The sequence below is a fragment of the Erpetoichthys calabaricus genome, chromosome 4 (assembly GCF_900747795.2).
Source record: "Erpetoichthys calabaricus chromosome 4, fErpCal1.3, whole genome shotgun sequence".
NCBI classification, from domain to species: Eukaryota; Metazoa; Chordata; class Cladistia; order Polypteriformes; family Polypteridae; genus Erpetoichthys; species Erpetoichthys calabaricus.
The window spans coordinates 137,938,880-137,962,660 of NC_041397.2; the positions used below are offsets into that span (position 1 = coordinate 137,938,880).

General features: G+C 39.3%; 1 protein-coding gene across 2 annotated transcripts in view; it reads right to left on the reverse strand.

Annotated features, from left to right (window-relative positions):
- epha6 (eph receptor A6) overlaps positions 1-23,781 on the reverse strand; it is a 364,797-nt gene that overhangs the window by 6,511 nt on the left and 334,505 nt on the right. Inside the window, exons 13-15 of one of the 2 annotated variants that reach the window (XM_051927201.1) lie at positions 17,419-17,625; positions 3,469-3,618; positions 1,635-1,828 (exon numbers count right to left, since the gene is read on the reverse strand). In XM_051927201.1, coding sequence (XP_051783161.1) covers positions 1,635-1,828; positions 3,469-3,618; positions 17,419-17,625 — 551 coding nt within the window. Of the gene's footprint in view, positions 1-1,634; positions 1,829-3,468; positions 3,619-17,418; positions 17,629-23,781 lie in introns of both variants that reach the window. The other variant, XM_028799848.2, reaches the window with a different exon arrangement.

Here is a 23,781-nt window from a genome sequence, read left to right on the forward strand (position 1 = left end):
AACATTTTAATGTTTGCAAAATCTGTGTCACAGTCACAGGTACCGTATATACTCGAGTATAAGCCGACCTGAATATAAGCCGAGGTACCTAATTTTACCTACAAAAACTGGAAAAACTTATTGACTTGAGTATAAGCCTATGGTGGGAAATGCAGTAGCTACTGGTAAGTTTCAATAATCAAAATAAATACCAATAAAATTACAATACATTAATTGAGGCATCAGTAGGTGAAATGTTTTTGAGTATTTATTTCAAAGAAAAACAGTAAACTAGCTCTGTAAGTGGAGAAGAGGGTCAACAAAAACAATATGGTATCTCTCTCGCTTGCTCTCTCTCGCGCGCATCTGTGTGTGTGTCTCGCTCGCTGCACAGGGAATGCACAAGGAGAGACTGAACACGTGCAGAAATCAAAGGCACACACAAACCGAAAGAAAAACTGGCTTGTTTGTATACCAGGGGGCAGCGGGACCTGACTCGAATATAAGCTGAGGGTGACGTTTTTCAGCACATTTTGGGTGCTGAAAAACTCGCCTTATATTCAAGTATATATGGTGCTTGGATTTTTAACACATTATTTCTGGTGTACTTTCTGCCTCACATGAGGTGAAGAGAGAAGATCCTTCACAGTTGTCAGAGGTCCCATACAGTATCTTAAATTAAATTGTTTCTAAACACTTAAAACTTTGGAAGTTAATATATCTCCAAGTAAATGTAATTGACCGAAGAAGAAATTGAGATCATGTTGAGCTAATTCACTTGGCATTGTCAGAGTTATTGTAAACTTGAAGTTTGCTTAGATTTCTAACTGCATGTCAAATTAATAGACAATGATCAGATTCTCCAACTTAAAAATTGTTCAAGTACTTTTGTATGTAATCACTATGAAAAAACACTTTGCCATGCACTATAATATTTGTGTAGTTTAAAACTGTTCATCTAGACTGAGTTCTTTATTGTAAGTGGACCCAAAGGGTTAGTGTAGTTGTTACTAGAGAGAGAAATAAGTACATTTTAAAGGGTCAAGTTTTCAGCCAAGCAGGTAAAATGCATCCTGGAGTTTACTATCAGAAATCTCGATGTAGCTTTATTCAAACCCTTAGCAGTAATAGCTTTATATCAATCAATATAATCATTCATTACAAGCCTGCTTATTACATTGTAGGCTAAAGGTGCAACATGGTAGGCCAACATCTAAACAGCAATGCTGTCAATAGCAGGGCCCATTCAATAGGCATAACCATTCTGACTTAAAATCATTCATATTAACCCTCACTCCTTCATATTGGGCCATTTTAGAGCTGCACATCAATCTAACCAGGGTATCTTGAAATGTGGGGCAAAAGCTGGAATATTTAGAGGGAAAAACTATTGCAGATACAAAGATTTTGTGCAAATTCCACAAAGACAGTAACTTGACCAGGACTGAAACCTATTCTCCTGGGACTGTGAAGCAGCAGAACTAACCACTCCCTTGGAACAGGGAAGCCAATCTCTGTTTTTTTTCTTTCATAGCAAGCAAAACATTTTACACTTCTATTCATATTACTTTCAAATTGTTAATTATTATAATGACATTTGCATGTGTTTGACATGAGGCTTTTTGGCATGGCACTCTGTTCTCTAAAGAACATACCCCTGAACATCCTCCACCAACATCTGTAGGCTGCTAGGATTGCGAATCAACTTGTCTAGGAAGCTCACAATCTCTGAAAACCTCGGCCGATGACTCCTTTCTTTCTGCCAGCAGTGGAGCATTAGCTGATGCAGAGTTACAGGGCACCCCATTGGGGCTGGAAGACGGTAACCCTCTTCTATGGACAAAATCACCTGTGTCAATACAAAGCAGTAAGAAAAGTTTTGAAAAGTTATTGTAATCAAAACATTATCATACAACTCTAATTTGGTCTCAGAAAAAGCATTTTTAAATTAGCTTTTGAAGTTATAATAATTAGCGTATTACAGACACGAATGTCACACTTCACTGCCTGCTAGGGAAGTAGATAATGTTCAGAAAGAATAGCCAGCATTAAACTATACTAGTCCTAGGACCTTTCCCACACTGTTTGAGAGATTATAGTTAAAATATCCCAAAAGTTATACTGTTATCCGACAACAGCAATAACATATATATGGTAAAATGAAATAATCAGTGGTAAACCTTCACCCATCGATAGTATTCCCATACAAGCTATTACTATTTGCTCTATCTACTAAATGTATACAAACATAGTTGTTAATACAACCGTTTAAAGCAAATCAAATTGATGGTTTTATTCAGTAATGTTATATGCAAATGTACAGACTTATTGCCTTTTGTGGTGTAATAGTCCATAGTGGTTGATTCCACACAGGAGAATCAGCAGCAGAATAGTGGATTCGGATATCACTATCTCAGTGAGAGAAAATAAGTTCAAGTCACCAACAGAATACAGCTGAGAAGAGGCTAAACCTTACAAAGAAGCACAGGTCACTTCCCCAAAAGAGTGTTCGGTCTTTTTTTGGTTTATCTTCAAGGTGGCTTACTCCAAGTATGAACATCTTTAGTGTGATGCAGTAGTCTTAACACCATCTCTATACTTCTTTCATTTATCTCTCTCCACTGCAGTCATTTAAATACAATCCCTCTCTAGAATTTTGTAGACATCACTCCCTCCTCCTTCTTATGTCATCATAGTAACACCAATGACAGCCTTTTATAGCCAGAAGTCCCTACTGAGTGGAGTCCTTAAAACCTTGCCAGTGCCTCAAGTGCCTGTACAAATTCCCACAAATATCCTACTCTACACGTGTAACTCACAACGTTTCAACAAATGTCACAAAGAAGAAAACAAGAGTTCATACTATGTAGCCTTGATATAAAGTAGTATTTTCCTCCATGTTTTCTTGTTTTAGATTGCTTCTTGTCTGACTAAATTGTTTTTGAAAAAGACTTGGCCCTTCAGAGGTTTTATTTTGTTTAAGTACCCTGAACCTTGCTGTAATGTAATTTATTATTACAAAAATGTGAATATACTAAACTATTTTTGCAGGTATGGTAATTGTAAGATTCCAAAGTATGGCTGAGTAAGTCACTTTTGAGGGGCTGCATTACATTGTCCCTCATTAAGGATGCAGTTGTTGCTGTATTATGTAAACATGAGTTGAGATGGAATAGTTAATTCAACATTAAGGCAGTGGAAAGGAAAAAGATAATCTGCTGCTCCTCAAAAGGCCAAAATCTGTCATGCTGTCGTCCAGTCTCTGATGGATTTCTCGTTCTGAAAGTACAGTATCAGTAATCAATAATCTAGAATGGCCAGTCCATCCTGCTGTAAGAAGTCTTGTGGGATGAAATGTTACCTAAACAATTAAACTGCTGCACTGATGTCAAATCTTAGCAGGAAACCAGCTTACTGAAAGATTTATAAGCTTGGCCATCAGAAGGACCAAACACACAGTTTTGTTTCAGAAAGGAAATTTTCACTTACATCCTGATTGGACATCTCCCAGTACGGTCTCTCCCCATATGACATCACTTCCCACATCACAATGCCATAGCTCCAAACATCACTGGCCGAGGAAAATTTCCTGTAAGCTATGGCTTCTGGTGCAGTCCACCGAATGGGAATCTTTCCTCCCTAATGGGAAGCAAGAATACTACATTAACAAAACAGAAAAAATAACAGCAGGGCACCCAAATTAAAGATGAATGACACCACCAGATTATGCACATATATACAAATGTATTTTTTTATTATACAATTTATTTCATATCTATCTATCTATCTATCTATCTATCTATCTATCTATCTATCTATCTATCTATCTATCTATCTATCTATCTATCTATCTATCTATCATGATGTAATAGTGACTGTTTCACCCAGACAATTTATATACAGTATGCCCTCCTTTGCCTGTCCATGCCACTTTATTCCATGAAAACACTTCTTTTCTGCAATGTCACTTTGCTAATAATGCAAAACTGCTCAGTAACCTTTGTAATATCAGTGCTTTTGTATTATCATCCTCCCACCAAATTTAAAGCTCAGTCTTGTCCTATTCCTTAATGTTTAGTTTCTTGGTACTTCTGCCCTATAGTGATATTGTATAAAAATTCAAAATTATGCAGATTCTGCCTGCTCTATGACTCACTCGGAGTTTTAGAATAAGGCTAGAGAAAAGCCAAGCAAAATGACACCTTTTATTGGCTAACTAAAAAGATTACAATATGCAAGCTTTAGAGGCAACTCAGGCCCCTTCTTCAGGCAAGATAGCCAATAAAAAGTGTCATTTTGCTTGGCTTTTCTCTACATTCATAATGGCTAACATGGTACAACACCCTAGTACTACACAATAAGGCTAGGAAGTGAAAAGATGGCAAATTCAGACTTTAGCAGAAAGTAGTTCATACATCAGGTAAATAATACAAACATGCATGTACAGTATATCTTCCTCAAGACATGGATAAAAAGCAGTGTTAAGTTAAAAAACATTCTTAATACTGTATTCTCTTGCTTTGGCAGATGGTGTGACTAAGCTGCAAATTTAATCCTTACTGCTGACTCACTGTGTATATTTGATCAAGTCACTTAACCTGCCAGTAGAAATGAAAAAAAAATTAGTTCTACAATAAACTTTGGACTGGTGTTCATCATATAAAATACTACATAAAATAATTTTCATTGTGTAGTATAGGGGACAAAATGTTTAAATTCTTCATATTCTTTTTACAACTTTAGTGTAATCCACTATCCTAAGGTATGCAACAGTGAGTGAGTTTACAAATAAAAAAGCTAATATGAAGTGCAAATAATTCCACACTGCACACTGCAAATTCTTGATCAAATATAGAAAGCAATATAACAATATTCAGTATGGTTATCTCTAATATAAATAAATCTCCACACAGTTTACAGGTTTAATATGGTAAATGATAAGCTTACAGAGTAATATTTTCATTTATCATAACAAGCTAATAACAGTCTATAAACATTATATTAATTATGTGATTTACAATATAAAATTGTTAAACATAAAAAAATTGTTAAAAATGATAAAGGTCTCATTTAATTTTACTTTGTCATGTTAAAATGGCTTACGATAATATCAAGGAAACAAATATCATCAGTTGACCATAAACATATATTACTTACACTCTTTATGTTTATATATTGTGGACGCCAGGGGTCGCTGTTGCCCCGTTGAACCCACCAGACAGACGTCCCAGACACATGTGTAAAACACCAAGAAGATTTTAATAATATTTTCTTCAATAAAGTGCCCAAAGCACCGCACCTTCCGCAATTTTCAATAAACAATAATAAGCACAATAATCATCAATACAACAATCCTCCAACTCCCAGCAGCTCCGTCACACTCCCACCCAACTCCGGCTCGGTCTGCTGGGGTTTCCCATAGTCCTTTTATACTTCGTGACCCGGAAATACTTCTTCTCCAGGTCACCATCACATCTTCCCTTATCAAGCGTCCTGGAAGTACTGTGGGCTTCTGTCCTCGTGACCCCAAAGCACTTCCGGGTTGACGTCCTCGTAATATCCCCCTGGTTCTTTGTGAGCTCCCCCTGGTGGCACCCAACAGGGCTGAGGATAGGGACTCCATGTCCCATACTGCCCTGCAGGAATCCAAGGAGCCATTTCTATCCAGGGGAGCTGCCATCTAGTGTTCCGGGGGATGTAGTGTCCTGAAAGTCTGTTTTCTTCCATGGAAGGAAGTCCCGACTGGACTGAAATGCCAGCCATTCACCACAATATATATAATATATATAACGATGCCACATCGTTTGATGGAAATGAAAATTATCAACCTACAGAGGGCTGAATTCAAAAACACCCAGAAAATCAAAGGGAAAAAATGATGCATCAGGCTAGTCCATTTTTGCTGAAATTTCATTGCAGCATCTCAAAATCATACTCGGTAGTTTGTATGGCCCCCATGTGCTTGTATGCATGCCTGCTAATGTCGGGGCATGATCCTAATGAGATGACGGATGGTGTCCTGGGGGATCTCCTCCCAGATCTGGACCAGGGCATCACTGAGCTCCTGGACAGTCTAAGGTGCAACCTGGCGGCATCAGATGAACAGAAACCTAATGTCCCAGAGATGTTCTATTGGATTTAGGTCAGGCAACCATTGGGTGTCAGTCAATGGTATCAATTCCTTCATCCTCCAGGAACTGCCTGCATACTCTTACCACATGAGGCCGGGCATTGTCGTGCACCAAGAGGAACCCAGGACCCACTGCACCAGCATAGGGTCTGACAATGGGCCCAAGGATTTCATTCCAATACCTAATGACAGTCAAGGTGCCATTGTCTAGTGCGTAGAGGTCTGTGTGTCCCTCCATGGATATGCCTTCCCAGACCATCACTGACCCACCACCAAACTGGTCATGCTGAATGATGTCACAGGCAGCATAATGTTCTCCACGGCTTCTCCAGACCCTTTCATGTCTGTCACATGTGCTCAGGGTGAACTTGCTCTCATCTGTGAAAAGCGTCACAGGGCACCAGTGCTGGACCTGCCAATTCTGGTATTCTATTCTATTCTGAGGGGCCGGACTTGCATTTTCTGTTGCAGGAAGGGACTGCCCGGATCTGCGTCGGTTGCAGATGTGTGCCGATCCACAGGCCTTTGTCAGCGCGGCGGCAGCAGGAAGAGCTGCGGAGGAGGAGGAGTCGCTGCAGCTCGAAAGGCCGCGTCAGCTGCAAGGTTGCCCGGAGGCATTCCGCTGCACCAGGAGAAGGGGAAACAAGATGGCAGTGGACCAGAAGTCCCTCCCCGAGACAGGCAAATGATTGGACGGTGTGTGTTGCGTACCCGTCAATGATTCGTCGAAGGCGGGACCAATTAATGTCATCCCGAACCAGGGAAGGACCCGATTTATTTCATATCTATCTATCTATCTATCTATCTATCTATCTATCTATCTATCTATCTATCTATCTATCTATCTATCTATCTATCTATCTATCTATCTATCTATCTATCTAGATGTAATAGTGACTGATCTATCTAGATGTAATAGTGACTGTTTCACCCAGACAATTTATATACAGTATGCCCTCCTTTGCCTGTCCATGCCACTTTATTCCATGAAAACACTTCTTTTCTGCAATGTCACTTTGCTAATAATGCAAAACTGCTCAGTAACCTTTGTAATATCAGTGCTTTTGTATTATCACCCTCCCACCAAATTTAAAGCTCAGTCTTGTCCTATTCCTTAACATTTAGTTTCTTGGTGCTTCTGCCCTATAGTGATATTGTATAAAAATTCAAAATTATGCGGATTCTGCCTGCTCTATGACTCACTCGGAGTTTTAGAATAAGGCTAGAGAAAAGCCAAGCAAAATGACACCTTTTATTGGCTAACTAAAAAGATTACAATATACAAACTTTAGAGGCAACTCAGGCCCCTTCTTCAGGCAAGATAGCCAATAAAAGGTGTCACTTTGCTTGTTTCCTCCAAGGGGAAACAAGATGGCCGCGGACCAGAAGTCCCTCCCCGAGACAGGCAAATGATTGGACGGTGTGTGTTGCGTACCCGTCAGTGATTCGTCGAAGGCGGGACCAATTAATGTCAGTCCCGAACCAGGGAAGGACCCGATTGGGCCAAAGGAGAGGCCCCACAGCAGACAGCCAGAGTGTGTGGCTGATCGACAGGTAAGTCCTCCGCCAGCTGACTGTCTGTGCTTGCCGGCGGCTCTGTGCAAGCTGGGGGAGTGCCTTCAGCCTGCAGAGTCGCTATTACAGGTGATACGTGCCCTCCGAGAGGAATTGAAGAAACTGGAGGGGAAGGAAGTCATGTCCGTGATGACACTGCGACAGTGGATGGATCGGCGCGACACTGGAATCTTCGGCCAGAGCGGCACAGCGGTGCGGGTAAGTAATACTGGCACTGTAAAGGAAAAGGGAGGCCCCACCGAAAAAGAACCTAACGGAAGGTGATTGGATTCAAGTAGGGGAGGCTGCGATAGTGGATGTGGAGGTGGGAGCTGATTGTGTGGTGAAAGGGGAGAGAGCAACAGGGCAGGCAGGATGCTGTCTGATGAGTGCCACGGGTCCTAGTGCCCTATGCTCTAAGTCAGCATTGGTCTCGCATCACTCCACAGGGATGCAGACGGGACAGGGTCTATACCTCTCCCATAGGGAGACCCAAACTGTCACGGCGTCCCAGAGAAAGAGGAGGAATCGAGGGAAGAGAGCCGCTTCCTCCGATAAGGAAGGACGTGAGGCAGGTTGCTCACATCCAGAGAAGGGCCACCCTCTGCGGGGGCAGAGGGAAACCCCTAAGTCGGCTGAGGTGACGGGGGTGCAAGCAATCCCGTCTGATGTCCCAACTAGGGGGGCACGGAACCCACGGAGGGGGTGCTGAAGGGGCAGATCCCAGGGTGCTAGTCGGAGGGGGGAGTGCTGCCTGTGTGTAGCACAGAAGGACGCCAGGTGGAGGTGTCCAGGCAGCAGCTCCGCCCCTGTTTCTGCTTCCTGTTTTGCAGGACTGGACCCTGGATATCCGAAAGTAGGACCCGCTTTGTTGGAGACCTACCCTCGCGGGACGGGCCATTGGCCCCTATGGATCTCAGCTGGCGGATGGGCAGTGTGGCAAGCGGCTGGGGGTGGTACCCAGCCGGGACACCCAGAAGGACCAAAGGAGGTATTACGCCTCCTCCAGACCATGAGGGGGTGACCGCCCTGGTGGCTTTAGGGACCACGGGAACAGAGCTTAGAAGCTCAACCCTATAGGGGCCCGTGGTCACCGCCAGGGGACGCCCAGATGCCTGAGGAGCCCTGGCCCTCAGCACTTCTGCCACACCCGGAAGTGCTGGGGGGAAAGAAGACCAGGGACACCCAGAGTGCTTCCGGGTGCACAGCCAGCACTTCCACCACACCAGGGAGTGCAGGCAGTCGCTCATTGGGAGGCACCTGAAGCACGTCCGGGTGGGTTTAAAAGAGGCCACCTCCCTCCATTCGATGGCTGGAGTCGGGTGGAAGAGGACAGAGCTCGGAGGAGAGGAGTGGAGGCGGACCTGAAGAGAGAAAAGGCATTGTGAGACCTGGACTTTGGGGGGTAAAAGTGGGTTGTGTGCTGTGTTTCACTTGTATATAATGAATAAATGTGTGCTGGTTTTGGAACCATTGGTGTCCGACTGTCTGTGTCCGGGTTGTTTCCCAACAAAGATAGATAAATAAAAGGCCTACACGTCTAATGGTAGTAATGTTCTGTCTTATTTAATTTGCTAATTGCCATTTTCTTGCCATTATCCCTGGAATTTACAACTTTCTACAGTGTAATATTGTCCAAGTAGTACTTCACAGGGTGTTGTAACACAGTCTTTCCAACTCTGCTTTAAGGGTTTTTATGTAATCAACAGCAGTTGGGATCCCTGTGCAAATTGTTTTCTTCAACTTGCTAAAAGGTTTAATTCATTTTAATTGCTGCAGAACATCTGTAGGGTGTAACCTATTAGTTGTTCCCTGAAGGAGGCCCATTTGTAATATTCTGAAATTTCCCTTTTCTTTCAGTTTTTGCTAAACTAAACTTTAAATTTAAACATATGGCAGTTTACAGCTACCTTTTGTCCATTTTAGATAGATGGATAGATAGATACTTTATTATTTTAGGTCATTCATTGCATTTCAGCTGCTTAAGATTGAAGAAAAGCTAGAAAACCTGAGGTGTTCTAAAACCGTTAACTTTTTTTCTAAACTTCTTGGTTTATTTTCCAGGGAATAATGATGTGTATGAGATATCTTGTTGTTTTAAATGATATTTTTCTGAGGTAGGCTATGATGTTACTGAATTCTCCTTGAAAAAGTTGTATTACACAGACTGTTTGATTAGGTGTTGGCTTCTATTGTGTAAGTGGAGGTTTTTATTGAATAATGAATATTAGTGTGTATAAATGTGGAGCTCAATGAAAAGCTTTGATATATATATATATATATATATATATATATATATATATATATATATATATATATATATATATATATATGTATATATATATATATATATATATATATATATATATATATATATATATATATATATATATATATATTTTTTTTTTTTTTTTTTTTTTAATTAATCCCTGAGGGGAAATTACCTTTTTTCATAACCTTTGGGGGTCAGCCATTGTACAGCTCTCTTGGAGCAGTTTTCAGGTTAATTTCCTCGCTCAAGGGCCCAACAGAGTACAATCCCTTCAGGCAGTAAACAAATTTAAACTGGCAAGCTTCCAGATACCAGTACAGATCCTTAGCCACAGAGCCACCATGTGGGTAAAGTTTAATCAAATATTTGCTTATTTGACATCTTCCTCAGAACCCTGAAATACGCACATACAGTACATTTAGTTAAATTTATGTTCAACTACAAATAGTGTATTTTACAATATGCACTTTTTTACAAAATGAGTATGACAAGAATTTGTTCTGCATCACTGTCACAATATTTGCTTTGCAGCAACTTTTGTAATGAATACGTTAACAGAATATTATTTAGTTAGGATAGGTAGCATGCATTTTCATTTATTTCTTTATGTATGTATGTAAATATGTACTATGTAAGTATTTATTTGTTTATTTATTTTAATAATACCTCATGCAATGTGAAATATGCCTTGAAACAAAATATCACTTTCACCAGTTAACACAAAAGGGCTTAGTGATGTGTTCTGTAATTATATGAGACTCACTTCTAGTGGCTCTGTTTAGACTAGGATTCCCAAGACAAGCAAAACGGCTGTCAAAGTTGTGACTGTGAGTGTCTGTGGCAGATAAAAAAAAGTTTTCCAAAATTACAGCACAAAACAACTACTTTAACACAAGAAGCCCTGAATTCATCATTCTCTCAGAATTATCCATCTGAAGTGTCTGCCTACAAGGGCAGCACTTGATGGCCAAATATTTATGTGTGCTCACCAATCAAAGCACAGTACTTGCTAGAGCCCACCCTATCAACTTTAAAGGATGAGAATGACATTTTTCATTTCAAGGTGTATTTCATGTTGCATTTGATGTCATTAAAATAAACAAAGTAAAATAAAAATAAAGTAACAAAGAAAGAAATAAGCAATAAAAAACATTTTTTGTGACATTTCATTATTGTCACATATTTTTTATTATTTCACTCGCCAACCCCCCCGACCTGCACTACACACCAGCCACTTCGCATCTCTGCCACCCGCGTATGTGGATTTCTTTTTCACCAAACAACAAATCTTTTAATTCTCGCGGATACGCCTCTTCATTGTGAAGAAACACTACTTTTCCCTGGTGGCAACACGAATTAGACGATCTATAAGTCTCCGACTTAAAGTTTAAATCCGAACAATATATTCGATCTCTTTTTGCTGTTCCGTTATTTCACCAAGTAATAATTTCCATTTTTTTGCACTAATGCAATCTTTACTATCATTTTTTGAGACTTTTGAATTTTAGCACTTTCATTATCTCTAACCTGCTCTGCATGTGTGTTGCGCCAACGTTTTTGAATTCTTTATGATATTCTACTTTGTCATCTACTCTTTATCTTTTATTTCCGGCCCCAGGCGTGTTTAAATCTCTTGGCACAAAGTCTCGTCTCCTGGGACATGAAAGTATCTCTCTGAAAAAGTCTCGTCTTGTCCCAGAATTTTTTTATTATAATAGAGAGATTTATTTTTCACATTTTGCAATACATTTATTTATTTCCACATTTATTATTCTATTTAATTTGTTCAAATATTACTCCATAAGCATGGTTATGCAATGGTTAATTCTGCTGTCTTATACTATCAAAGTCCTGGCTTAGAATCTCAGCCCTGATACTGCTCAAGTGAAATTTGTTCCATGTCTGTGTGGGCTTTTCCTGGTGCAATCTGGTTTTAATCCCACATCCCAGAAACATTAGGTTAATTGGAAATTCTAAATTAGCCATGCGTGAGTGAGCACGGATAAGTGTGATCAGCAGTGGATTAATGCCAAGTTCACAGCTAATTTCTGCGTTGTACACAGTGCAACTGGGGTAGGTTATGGCCCGTGTCACTTTCAACTGAGTTAAGTGTGAATGATAAATTACTAATGGATGTATTTAACTATGTGAGGAAAGGAGGGACAATAGAATTAAGCTAATCATAGGTTTAGGTAGAAGTTAGGTAGGTGCTGGAATGATAACACTGATGTAGCTACACCATATTTAGTTTTGTAAATCACATTTAAATAGATTTTGGAATAAATCTTTGTAAGCATAGTTAATACCAGTTAAACTAACTGTTTTATCGTGTATACCACACTTCACAGATAACTGACTATATTGCACAAACCTCCAGTTAAATTTATCCAAGCCCAAAATTAGTAAATTAAATGCAAACAGCATATGCCAAGGCTATATATTAGGAAACGTTTAGTAAAGACACCAATTCTGAAGCACAAATTATCAATCATTTATTGGTAAATCATGGATAGAATTAAAATAATAGGTACACTTACATTTAGGTAAAATGCTACCAAGTAAAACAATATATTGCTCTTTAGCAGAGCTGCAAAACAGAGTGTTAATTGAGTCAAAAAAAATGAAATGTGATGTGGTCTTTTACACTACAATCTGACATGAATCAGTTGCGATATGAGGGCCTAATGTGAAAACAAAAACTTAGAAATTAAGAGGTAGTTAAAAATACAGTGGCGGCACGGTGGTGCAGTAGGTAGTGCTGCTGCCTCGCAGTTAGAAAACCCAGGTTCGCTTCCTGGGTCCTCCCTGCGTGGAGTTTGCATGTTCTCCCCGTGTCTGCGTGGGTTTCCTCCAGGTACTCTGGTTTCCTCCCACAGTCCAAAGACATGCAGGTTAGTTGCATTGGCGATTCTACATTGTCCCTAGTGTGTTTTTGGTGTGTGAATGTGTGTGTGTGTGTGTGTGTGCCCTGCGGTGGGCCGGCTCCCTGCCCGGGGTTTGTTTCCTGCCTTGCGCCCTGTGTTGGCTGGGATTGGCTACAGCAGACCCCTGTGGCCCTGTAGTTGGGATATAGCGGGTTGGATGATGGATAAAAATACAGTTCATTATCTAGCTTCTTCCTGTTAAATATAACATGGTGCATTCTGTACTCAAGGGCTCCTTAGCCATACTGCTGCTATATCTGACGGTAGAGCTTGTACTTTGAAATGTTTCTCAGTGGAGCTAAAGATGTTCAGAGTTTTGACTCCTGCTACTGACTTTTAAAAGGCTAACAGGAAGCACAAGCTGATAAAGCAGTAGACACATATGCATACTGCATGATGTTGAGATAATCTGTTCTGATTGACAAAAAAAGTAAGGTAATAACTCATTTAAAAAGGTATCACCTTAAACTGTTAGTTGCATTTGCTGCTTCTTGGTAAATGTCATTTTTATGTTAACTTATTTGACAATGCTTCAATGGCAGCAAATATAAAAAAACAGCCCAATGTAAATATGTGTATTATTTTCAATGAAAAAGGAAAGTATGGAAGCCTTTGGAATTTTAAGAACATGTCGGTATACAGTATAGTAAAGCTGTTTGCATTGTTATCCTAAAAATATCAAATGTTATTATATAACACATTTTGATTTAGATCATAAGAATGTATAAACTGCAAAAATAAAAGATGGGTGCATAGGCCTAAAAAAGGGGTCCTCAAAAACTGGCTAATCACATCAGAACAGTTTCCTGTTTATCACATATGCTGGACATGTTGCTGACATTATGGGGAATCCCAGTGCTCTACTAAAAAGCCACCTTTTCTCTCTGATAGGTGAAATATCTTTTTTGTGTTACCTACTAAAAAATGGAATTATACTCACAATCGTAAAATGCTTCAAATTTCCCACTCCGTTGTCTACTACTGTAAAGCAAGATCAAAACTTAAATGCTATAAAATGCTTTTAAATGTTATAAAAATTGTAATTTGTCCTATAAATGGTGGGGCAACATTATCATCATTGTCATTTACTCATTCCAAAACATTCTTTTCTTTATCTGCCATTCAGTTACAAAATTTGAATGTGCTCAAGATCATTGTCCTATTGCATGGTCCAATTTAGAATGTACTTGTACTGAGTGATGAATTATCTCACATTTTTCTCCAGAACATTCTGATATAAGAGGACTTTATCATGGCCTCAGTAATTGGGAGGAGTTCTAATGTTGAATGTCTTTATTTAATTTTGCCAAACATGGCATTATGCACTTTGACTATTCAGTTCCTGAAATCTAGCTATTCATTCAGATGCAAATTTACAAGCCAACACAGAGTGTAATTAAACTGATAAATGATTGTTACTGTGTTATTTCATTCACAGTGTATTTTGAAAAATAAGGTAATTTTCAACTTAAGAATTATCCTATTATAACTTACACAGTAAAACAGTATTAACATAAAGTAATACCTGTTTAACTTAATGGATGGCAGCAGGGGTCCAGAGCCTATCAAGGACATAGTAAGAATCAATTCTGGTTAGGGCATTACTGCCAACCCAAGTGCCACTTTAGAGTCAGTGGTCAATATATACCAGTGTTTTGTGAATTTGGGCAAAAAGACAGAGTAACTGGAGGAAAACCTGTTCAAAAATAAGGAACATGCTCATTTTATACAAATAGCCACCTGGTATCGTTATAATGGTGTCTGTCAATTATAATAAAAAAATCCTAGGACGAGACAAGACTTTTTAGTCTGGGACAAGATATGACTTTTTCAGTGAGATACTTTTATGTCCCATGAGACGAGACTTTGTGCCAAGAGATTTCAACACGCCCTGGGCCGGAAATAAAAGATAAAGAGTAGATGACAAAGTAGAACGTCGTAAAGAATTCAAAAATGTTGGCGCGATACACATGCAGAGCAGGTTAGAGATAATAAATGTGCTAAGATTTGAAAGTCTCAAAAAAATGATAGTAAAGATTGCATTAGCACAAAAAAATGGAAATTATTACTTGGTGAAATAATAGAACAGCAAAAAGAGATTGAATATATTGTTCGGATTTAAACTTTAAGTCGGAGACTTGTAGATAGTCTAATTCGTGTTGCCATCAGGGAAAAGTAGTGTTTCTTCCTAATGAAGAGGCGTATCTGCGAGAATTAAAAGATTTGTTGTTTGGTGAAAGTGAAATCCACATATGCAAGTGGCAGAGACACGAAGTGGCTGTTGCGTAGCGCAGGCCAGGGGGGTTGGCAAGTGAAGTGAGCAGGGTTGAAGCCCCCTAGTAATAATATTATAATAATAATGTGTAGATAAAAAACAAAGATTTTAGAACTTAATAAGGTTAAAAGTACTAATGATAAAATCTCAAATATACTGTAGACTGGTCTTCTAGCCTGAGGGAATACAGGCAGCATGAGATGAAAGGCCATTTAATGACCATCCACTGGGTCTGGTAGAAGGTTTTGCATCAATGTACTTGTAACTAGTTTTACAATGGTACTTTGATATAATTCTTTGCTGACAGATCAGAGGCATTGTTTTAAGTACTCATTTCCCCTCCAGGAAGGAAAGCTGGAGGAGAGACAGGTTTTTAGATTTATGAGCCCTGTAATTGTAATGTAGCCAGGTCACTAAGGAAGAAATATGTATAAAAGTCAAATGATGAGCTGGCTAAGAGGAGAGCAAACCAGATGATGACCTGACCAAAGACAATCGAGTGTAACTACTGTACATGTTTTTGTGCTGCCTGAAACTACACATCTAGCACTATCTGGCTGTAAGGTTTGCAAAGTCATATTCTGTTTGCCTTTTGTTTATGGCACTAGTTATAATATTTGAAGATTAACACATATCTGTACTACATAAATAAATGTGTCACTTTTCTTCTGCTTGTTCCGGTACTCTGTTTAATTGCTTGGGGTTACAGATGTAAAAGGAAGGAGAAAGTACTGAACCTGACAGTGTTGTAAGAGTATAGGATTTGACACATTCTTTTATGGCCCTCATAAAAAAACAGTATAATGTGGAACAGGATTACCCTAGGAATCTACCATGACAAAACAGCGATCTCAATTATAAAACTGTGCATGGATTCAAGCGTGAAATATGCATACACCAACAAAAACAGGAAAATGCATACATTAAAAAAAAACCCTGATTTTCATCTGTGAACGGCATCTGTAATCGGAGATACCTTTCATGATGCATTATTCTACAGCAGTCCTGACATTGGTCATTCTCCTCTTGGCACCACTAATGACTTATATGATAATAGAACAAAACTGCTTATGATTACACATTATGGTTGCACATTGTACAGGCTTGGATTCTTGAGTGTAAATATTGAGGAAACATATGACAAGTGAGGTTGTAGAGAGGGGCAAGGTTGGAAAGCAGGGTATATCTCACCCAAAATGAGTTTCTTCTTTTTTCCTGTTACTTGCTGTTGAAGCTTTGGCTCTGTTCTGACACCAGATGGTATGCCACACATATTGAATGTGTTTATTTATGCATTTCTTTACAGAAACTGCTTGTTTCAGTTCAACAAAGAGCTGCAAACAGCCCTGGCAGAATAGAGCATAAAGCAGAAATTAACCTTATCCAGGGCACTATTACATAATAAACTATACTTGAGCTCAAATTCCACTTACTCACACAAAATCAATTTTAAATTACTATTTTTTGAAATCTGGGACAGAACCACCATACACAGTGTAAAATTCAACTTGGCATATGAGTATTCTCAAAGACCACTCAAACAGTGTCTGATCTATGATTGACTTTAAAACTCTGAGGTATTAAGGCTGCTGCTTTGACACTGATACTATCCATATTTTTATAATTATACTGCATAAAATTGTTTTTACCATTTAGCTTCTCTTCATTGGTACATTAAACTTTGCTTTAGAGAATGGTTGTCCTCAGCCCCATCTCTACATTTCAGCTACAAAGTATTCCAGAACTATTTAGTTGTAACAGGCTTCTTGAATGACGAGTCCTGTTTTCAGATCAGACACTTTGACTTGCAGCAGACATTTGAGTTTCAACTTTGAATTTCAACTTGACTAACTTTCAGGAAAGATTTATAAACTTGCTAAAGTCTTTCCACTGTGTTGTGGAATAACTGCATGACTTTTCTGGACTTTATCCTGGCCATAGTAAGTACAGCATTCATCTATCATAAACAGAAACATGTTCAAAGCTCCATTTTCTTTTAATTCATACTTCTCTCAAGATGGGCAAATACAGTATGTAAGACAGCTTGTAATACTTGGCTCTCTGCTGCCATCTAGTGACCATGATCAGTATTGTAGCTGTTCTCTGTGCCTGCCAGCAAGCAAGCACTTCTTCACTGAAAACATAACCTTGTGAAAATGACAACAACAGGAGGGAATGAAAGGTCATTGCGATTGAACTAGATGTGCTGCAATAGTCACTGTGTTCAGATCTGCTGTTCAGTTAGCTGCCCCTCTTTAGAAAATAATAGGAGAAAAGGACATACCGTTGTTGTATATGCTGCCTCAGGATCATCCTCCAACACACGTGAAAGCCCAAAGTCTGATACCTTGCACATCAAGTTACTGTTAACCAGGATGTTACGAGCAGCTAGGTCCCTGTGGACATAACCCATGTCTGAGAGGTACTTCATTCCTGCTCCAATACCACGCAACATTCCCACCAACTGGATGACTGTGAAGTGACCATCATGCTTCTGAAAAAAAGAAAAGAGGTTGAAGTTGAGCGTCTTTTACTTTATAGAGATTGTATGTTCAATGGATTTCTTTGTGAAGTTTAAATTTCAGTTAAGTTTCCTAAATAACCAAGCATAATGTTAAATCTCACTGTCCTCTAGTTCCTGGAAATAAGAGGATATATGAAATTATTTATTATTATTATTATTATTTAAAATTATTTATAACAAAATATTTTATATCAATTTCACTTTATGCTATTTATTGTTGTGGTGGCAGCAAGCCAAAGTGAAGACACTAGACCATCCTATTCTTAGCATTTTGTCCAGCTCCTTTGGGGAATATTCCACCCTGTACAAGAATTTTCTTTCGGTCACTTGTATTCACAATCCCATTCTTTTTGTCAAAACCAATAGCTTGTGTTCATAGATGACAATGAGGAAGTATGGTAGATTGACTCAGAAATTAAAACATTTGTCCATGAACAACTCCAGCTTCATCACCAGGCTCTGACCTAATATTTGCAACGTTTTTTCTACTGCACCAGTTAATAGGTCAATTTCTCAAGCATTTCTACCCTCATTCATTTACTCCTCCATTTGCGGAGCCTGCTCACTCTTCAGAAGTTCTCAAGTTTGCTCTGGGGTTTTGTTCCAACTCAGTTTCTTAGTTAGAAGCCATTCCTTGGCAATAAGAAATCTTATTTAATTCTATGGCTAGTCTGTATTTTTATTCTGCCTTGATAGTTCATTCTTTTATTGTCAGTTTTATCTTTTCTGAGATTATCATCCAAATAATTTGTGGTTCTTAGCAGATTAGTAATTCTCTGTCCTTTACTTTTTTCTCCATTCTGTTTCTTTCTAAATACAGTGGAACCTCAGTTCACGAACCTCTCGGTACATGAACAACTCGGTTTACGACCAAAAAGTTCACCAAACTTTTGCCTTGGTTCACAACCACACACTCGGTATATGAACAAGCCACTTTCTCTTTTGGTTTGTGCGCGCCGATGATTTCCGCACGTGTTGCATTGTTCTCATTCTGTCAATTGGATGTCATTGTTAATTGTAGTGATGAGCCAGCAATTTTCATGAAATTGAGTTTGAAATGGAACTTTGACCACTTCTGGCAAGAGGAGGGATGGTCAGTAGACAGGCAGGACCAGAAGAGAGACTTCTTGAAGGGACATATGAAGAGACCAAGGATTAGAGATACTAAGGAGTGGAACCATTCAGAAAACTGTAGGTCAAGACAAGTTTTGAACTTGATCCTTGCAGCAACAGGAAGTCAATGGAGAGACCAAAACAGAGGAGCAAAATTAATAAAGTAGGCAATTAAATACAAGGAATTTTCATAAGTTAACTTAAATGACACACAAACATGTTCCTTGAGCAATAATTGTTTCAGCAGCAATGATTAACTTCTAATTAAGAAACTGGGTTGTATCAAAAACCTTTAACTACCTCATGATACCTGTTTTACCTGAAGAGAACAAGCCATTTTTTATGAGATGCAACCCTTAAGTTCCCATTGTCAATACTCTCAAATCCTCAGCTGTACCTTGATATCCCAGAAATGAAAATCATGAACAGAAGAATAAAAATATGTACCACTGAAGGATTCTGAATGGAAGTTAACTTAAAACCGCACATGTGACACTACACCTCCAAGTTTGCAACATGATACACGGTCATAAGCTATTTCTGTGTCCACAAATCTCATATTGTGTGGATTGGCACACTTAAATATCTATGTAAAACATAGTTTCTACACTATTCCAAAGTTAAGATGGAAGCATCTTATTCTTTCTGGATCTGACTATCAGAGAGTCTCCAGTCTAGTACTCCAGCACAGGCCTCATGGGAACACACCCTGTTCTTTCCCTGTTTTAAAAATGGAGATCCCCAACTCCTGTCTGCTAGTCCAGAAGATGTTTTCCTCGCCTGCAACTTAATATTGAGAGGCATATTAGACAACATAGCCCCACAATATCCAGCACTTTTGCCATTTCAGGTCAAATATCCAATCTCCTTCACCGCACCTTGGTACTATAGAATGTCTAATGTCTACAGAAGTGCCCAGTTTGTGAATTCTAGATAGATAGATAGATAGATAGATAGATAGATAGATAGATAGATAGATAGATAGATAGATAGATAGATAGATAGATAGATAGATAGATAGATAGATAGATAGATAGATAGATATGAAATAAATTGTATAATAAAAAAATACATTTGTATATATGTGCATAATCTGGTGGTGTCATTCATCTTTAATTTGGGTGCCCTGCTGTTATTTTTTCTGTTTTGTTAATGTAGTATTCTTGCTTCCCATTAGGGAGGAAAGATTCCCATTCGGTGGACTGCACCAGAAGCCATAGCTTACAGGAAATTTTCCTCGGCCAGTGATGTTTGGAGCTATGGCATTGTGATGTGAAGGGGCCTGAGTTGCCTCTAAAGCTTGCATATTGTAATCTTTTTAGTTAGCCAATAAAAGGTGTCATTTTGCTTGGCTTTTCTCTAGCCTTATTCTAAAACTCCGAGTGAGTCATAGAGCAGGCAGAATCTGCATAATTTTGAATTTTTATACAATATCACTATAGGGCAGAAGCACCAAGAAACTAAACATTAAGGAATAGGACAAGACTGAGCTTTAAATTTGGTGGGAGGATGATAATACAAAAGCACTGATATTACAAAGGTTACTGAGCAGTTTTGCATTATTAGCAAAGTGACATTGCAGAAAAGAAGTGTTTTCATGGAATAAAGTGGCATGGACAGGCAAAGGAGGGCATACTGTATATAAATTGTCTGGGTGAAACAGTCACTATTACATCATGATAGATAGATAGATAGATAGATAGATAGATAGATAGATAGATAGATAGATAGATAGATAGATAGATAGATAGATAGATAGATAGATAGATAGATAGATAGATAGATAGATAGATAGATAGATAGATAGATAGATAGATAGATAGATAGATAGATAGATAGATAGATAGATAGATAGATAGATAGATAGATAGATAGATACTTTATTAATCCCAAGAGGAAATTCACATACTCCAGCAGCAGCATACTGATACAAAAACAATATTTAATTAAAGAGTAATAAAATGCAGGTAAAAACAGACAACAACTTTGAATAATGTTAACGTTTACCCCCCCGAGTGGAACTGAAGAGTCTCATAGTTTGGGGGAGGAACGATCTCCTCAGTCTGTCAGTGGAGCAGGACGCTGTCACTGAAGCTGCTCCTCTGTCTGGAGATGACACTGTTTAGTGGATGTAGTGGATTCTCCATAATTGATAGGAGCCTGCTCAGAGCCCGTCGCAGGAACTGAGAAGGAAGGCTGCGGAGCTCTGAGGCATTTGTGCGAGGAATCTGTGAGCAAGTTGATACACCATCTATGTTCTAGTGACCCACATCCTGGTAACAGAGTAATTGAAGCATTACGCACATCTGAATCTTTTTTTCGGAGAGTCACAGTTAGGGCAGCTGATGGAACGTTCCTTACGGATGACACTGCAGTTGTGACCCACTGGGCTGGCTACTTTGAGTAGCTGTTTAAAGCTGTTCCTCCAGCTAGAATGTTAGATATCTCTGGGTCCTCCAATTAGCTGTGAACCACTCACTCTCACTGAGATTGCACAAGTGGTGAACCAGCTCAGGGTAGGGAAGGCTGCAGGGACCAGTGATATCTGGGGTGAACTTCTCCAGGCTGGTGGTAAGGCTGTCCTTCTGGCGTTGCAAGCAATCTTTGCTTCCATTTGGGAGACAGGTGTCATCTCAACTGACTGGAAATTGGGACTTGTCCCTATCTGGAATGGGAATGGTGATCACCTGGATTGCGGCAACCTCAGGGGGATAACACTGCTTCCTGTGCCAGGTAAGGTCTTTGCTAGGGTCATCCTCAATAGGATCCATGATCACTTGCTCACCTACCAGTGACCAGTTTTCTGGTTTTACGCCTAAGACGTCTACCATCGACTGCATCCTGGCACTGAGGGTTTGTGTCGAATGAGCGGTAGCTCATGGAATCCTGAATGAGGCACATTATCTGCATTGTTAGGTTGTGTCAGTTGCAGCACCACGACCACGTGGCACGATTCCCTGAGGGTGATCCAACTGGCAGGATCCTCATTGTGGAGGGTCTGAGCGGCTAGACCAGGCCAAGGGGACATCCACTTAATATCTGGCTGCGGTAGACAGATGGTCATTTACAGAGGGTGGGACTGAACCACATATTTGCCTGGGGGGTTGCCAACCAGAATCCCAAGTCATTGTGTGGTGGGTGCGGCAACATGTGGTACCAGTGCATGCTCCCCAACCTGACCTGACCTGTCTAATCTCAATCATACCTGTGGTCTTACTACTACAGAGCTTTTAATCACTGCATATACTTCAGTTATAGAGATAGATTATATTGATTCATGCTAATGGGAAGACCAGGCCAGGAATTTATGAATTAACAAAAAGGGTGATTGTGGTGAAGAGCAACAGATATCTGGATACATATCTGACCATTCATTGCCAAATGCACATATGCGTTCTTGACAGCTCTGTTCAATTCTATAAATGGAGGTTATAGCAAAATAATGCTCTAAAAAGGCCACTTAATGTGCATGTTTGCCAACTCTGGTTGGATGTGAGAAAGGGTGCTTATTGAGTGATAACAAAAAGAAGACATTTTTTACTGAAATTAGTGATAATGTGCAGCCTTTTAAGATATTCTTCTGTATGACAGCATCATTTCATCTTGCACATTTAAACAAAGATCTTTTTTTTGTTGGTCCATATTATGTATAGTGAAATACTGTATCTAGTAAATAGCTACTCAGATTTATTAATTTGTATATGCTGGATAAAATTTTACACTGTGCCACATTTTCACTTTTGGCCATCAGTTTTCAGCATTTTCATATTTCACAATATACACTTTCAATCTTTTGATATGTTTTCCACCACATATTAAGGTAAAAACATTTTTGATCAGTCAACAACAACAACATTTATTTATATAGCATGTTTCCATACAAACCATGTAGCTCAAAGTACTTTATAAAATGAAATAAAAGGAAGTTAATGTAAAACATCAACAAGTAAGCAATTTTGTAAGCACAGGTAAGTGATTGCAAATATACAGTAATTAAGCCTAGGAACGTGAGGCTTCTAATATTTGATTTGGACACCGTGCAGGGAGGAGGTGTTCTGAAAGAATGTAGAGCATTAAAAATGACAAGGCAAAAACCATAGTCTTTAAACTGGCTGAGCTCAAAATACATCAAAGGAAAAACAAAACAAAACCAATGCTCCAGGTAGCAAATATCTAGTTCATTCATATGATCTATGGGGGAAATCATAGCAATTTTGTTTACTGAAAATGTTAGAGAAGTATTTTTACTTTGAGGGCAGTACACTAGTTACTAAACAAGAGGGAGAATTTCAGGACAGACTGAAGAAAGACAAGAATCAATATTTTATTTTTTCTGATTTCATTGAACTTTTGCAATTTTCCATACAATATCTGCATCCAATACAGACACAGCAAGAGCACATAGTTAAAAAGAAAGAAAGAAAGAAAGAAAGAAAGAAAGAAAGAAAGAAAGAAAGAAAGAAAGAAAGAAAGAAAGAAAGAGTGGAGGTTAAAGGACAGAAGAAGCAGACAGGAGAAAGAGAGAGGAAACAAGCTGGTGAACAGAGTGGAAGCAGGTGGACAGGAATAGAGCCCCAAGGAGGGGTGAGTGGCCATCGCTCAGGAGGGGGCTGTGGGTTGTTCTTGTTGAGCATTTTGAGAGCAGGAGCAACCATCATTCTCAGGGGTTCTTTTGCCGGGTGGAGCCATTGGCAGCAGTGGAAGTGCAGAGCGCCCATGCCAGGTGCAGCCTGGATTGGCAGTGGCTCGTGTGAGCAGGGCTTGGTGGTTGCCTGTGGACACCATGGAATTGGCAGTAGGTGATACTGAGCGGAAGAAATGGGTGTCTGCACTTTCTGGTCAACATCTCTCTAGGCCGCGAGGTCTGGATAGGATAAGTCGGACAAGAGTCTGTTTTAAAAGAAGGCATCAGGGCTTGTGGTTGTAAAATGAGCTTCCTGCACTGCGTTCTTTTAACCTTGTTTTATTGGATTTTATCTATTTATTGATTTTAATCTACAACATGCACTT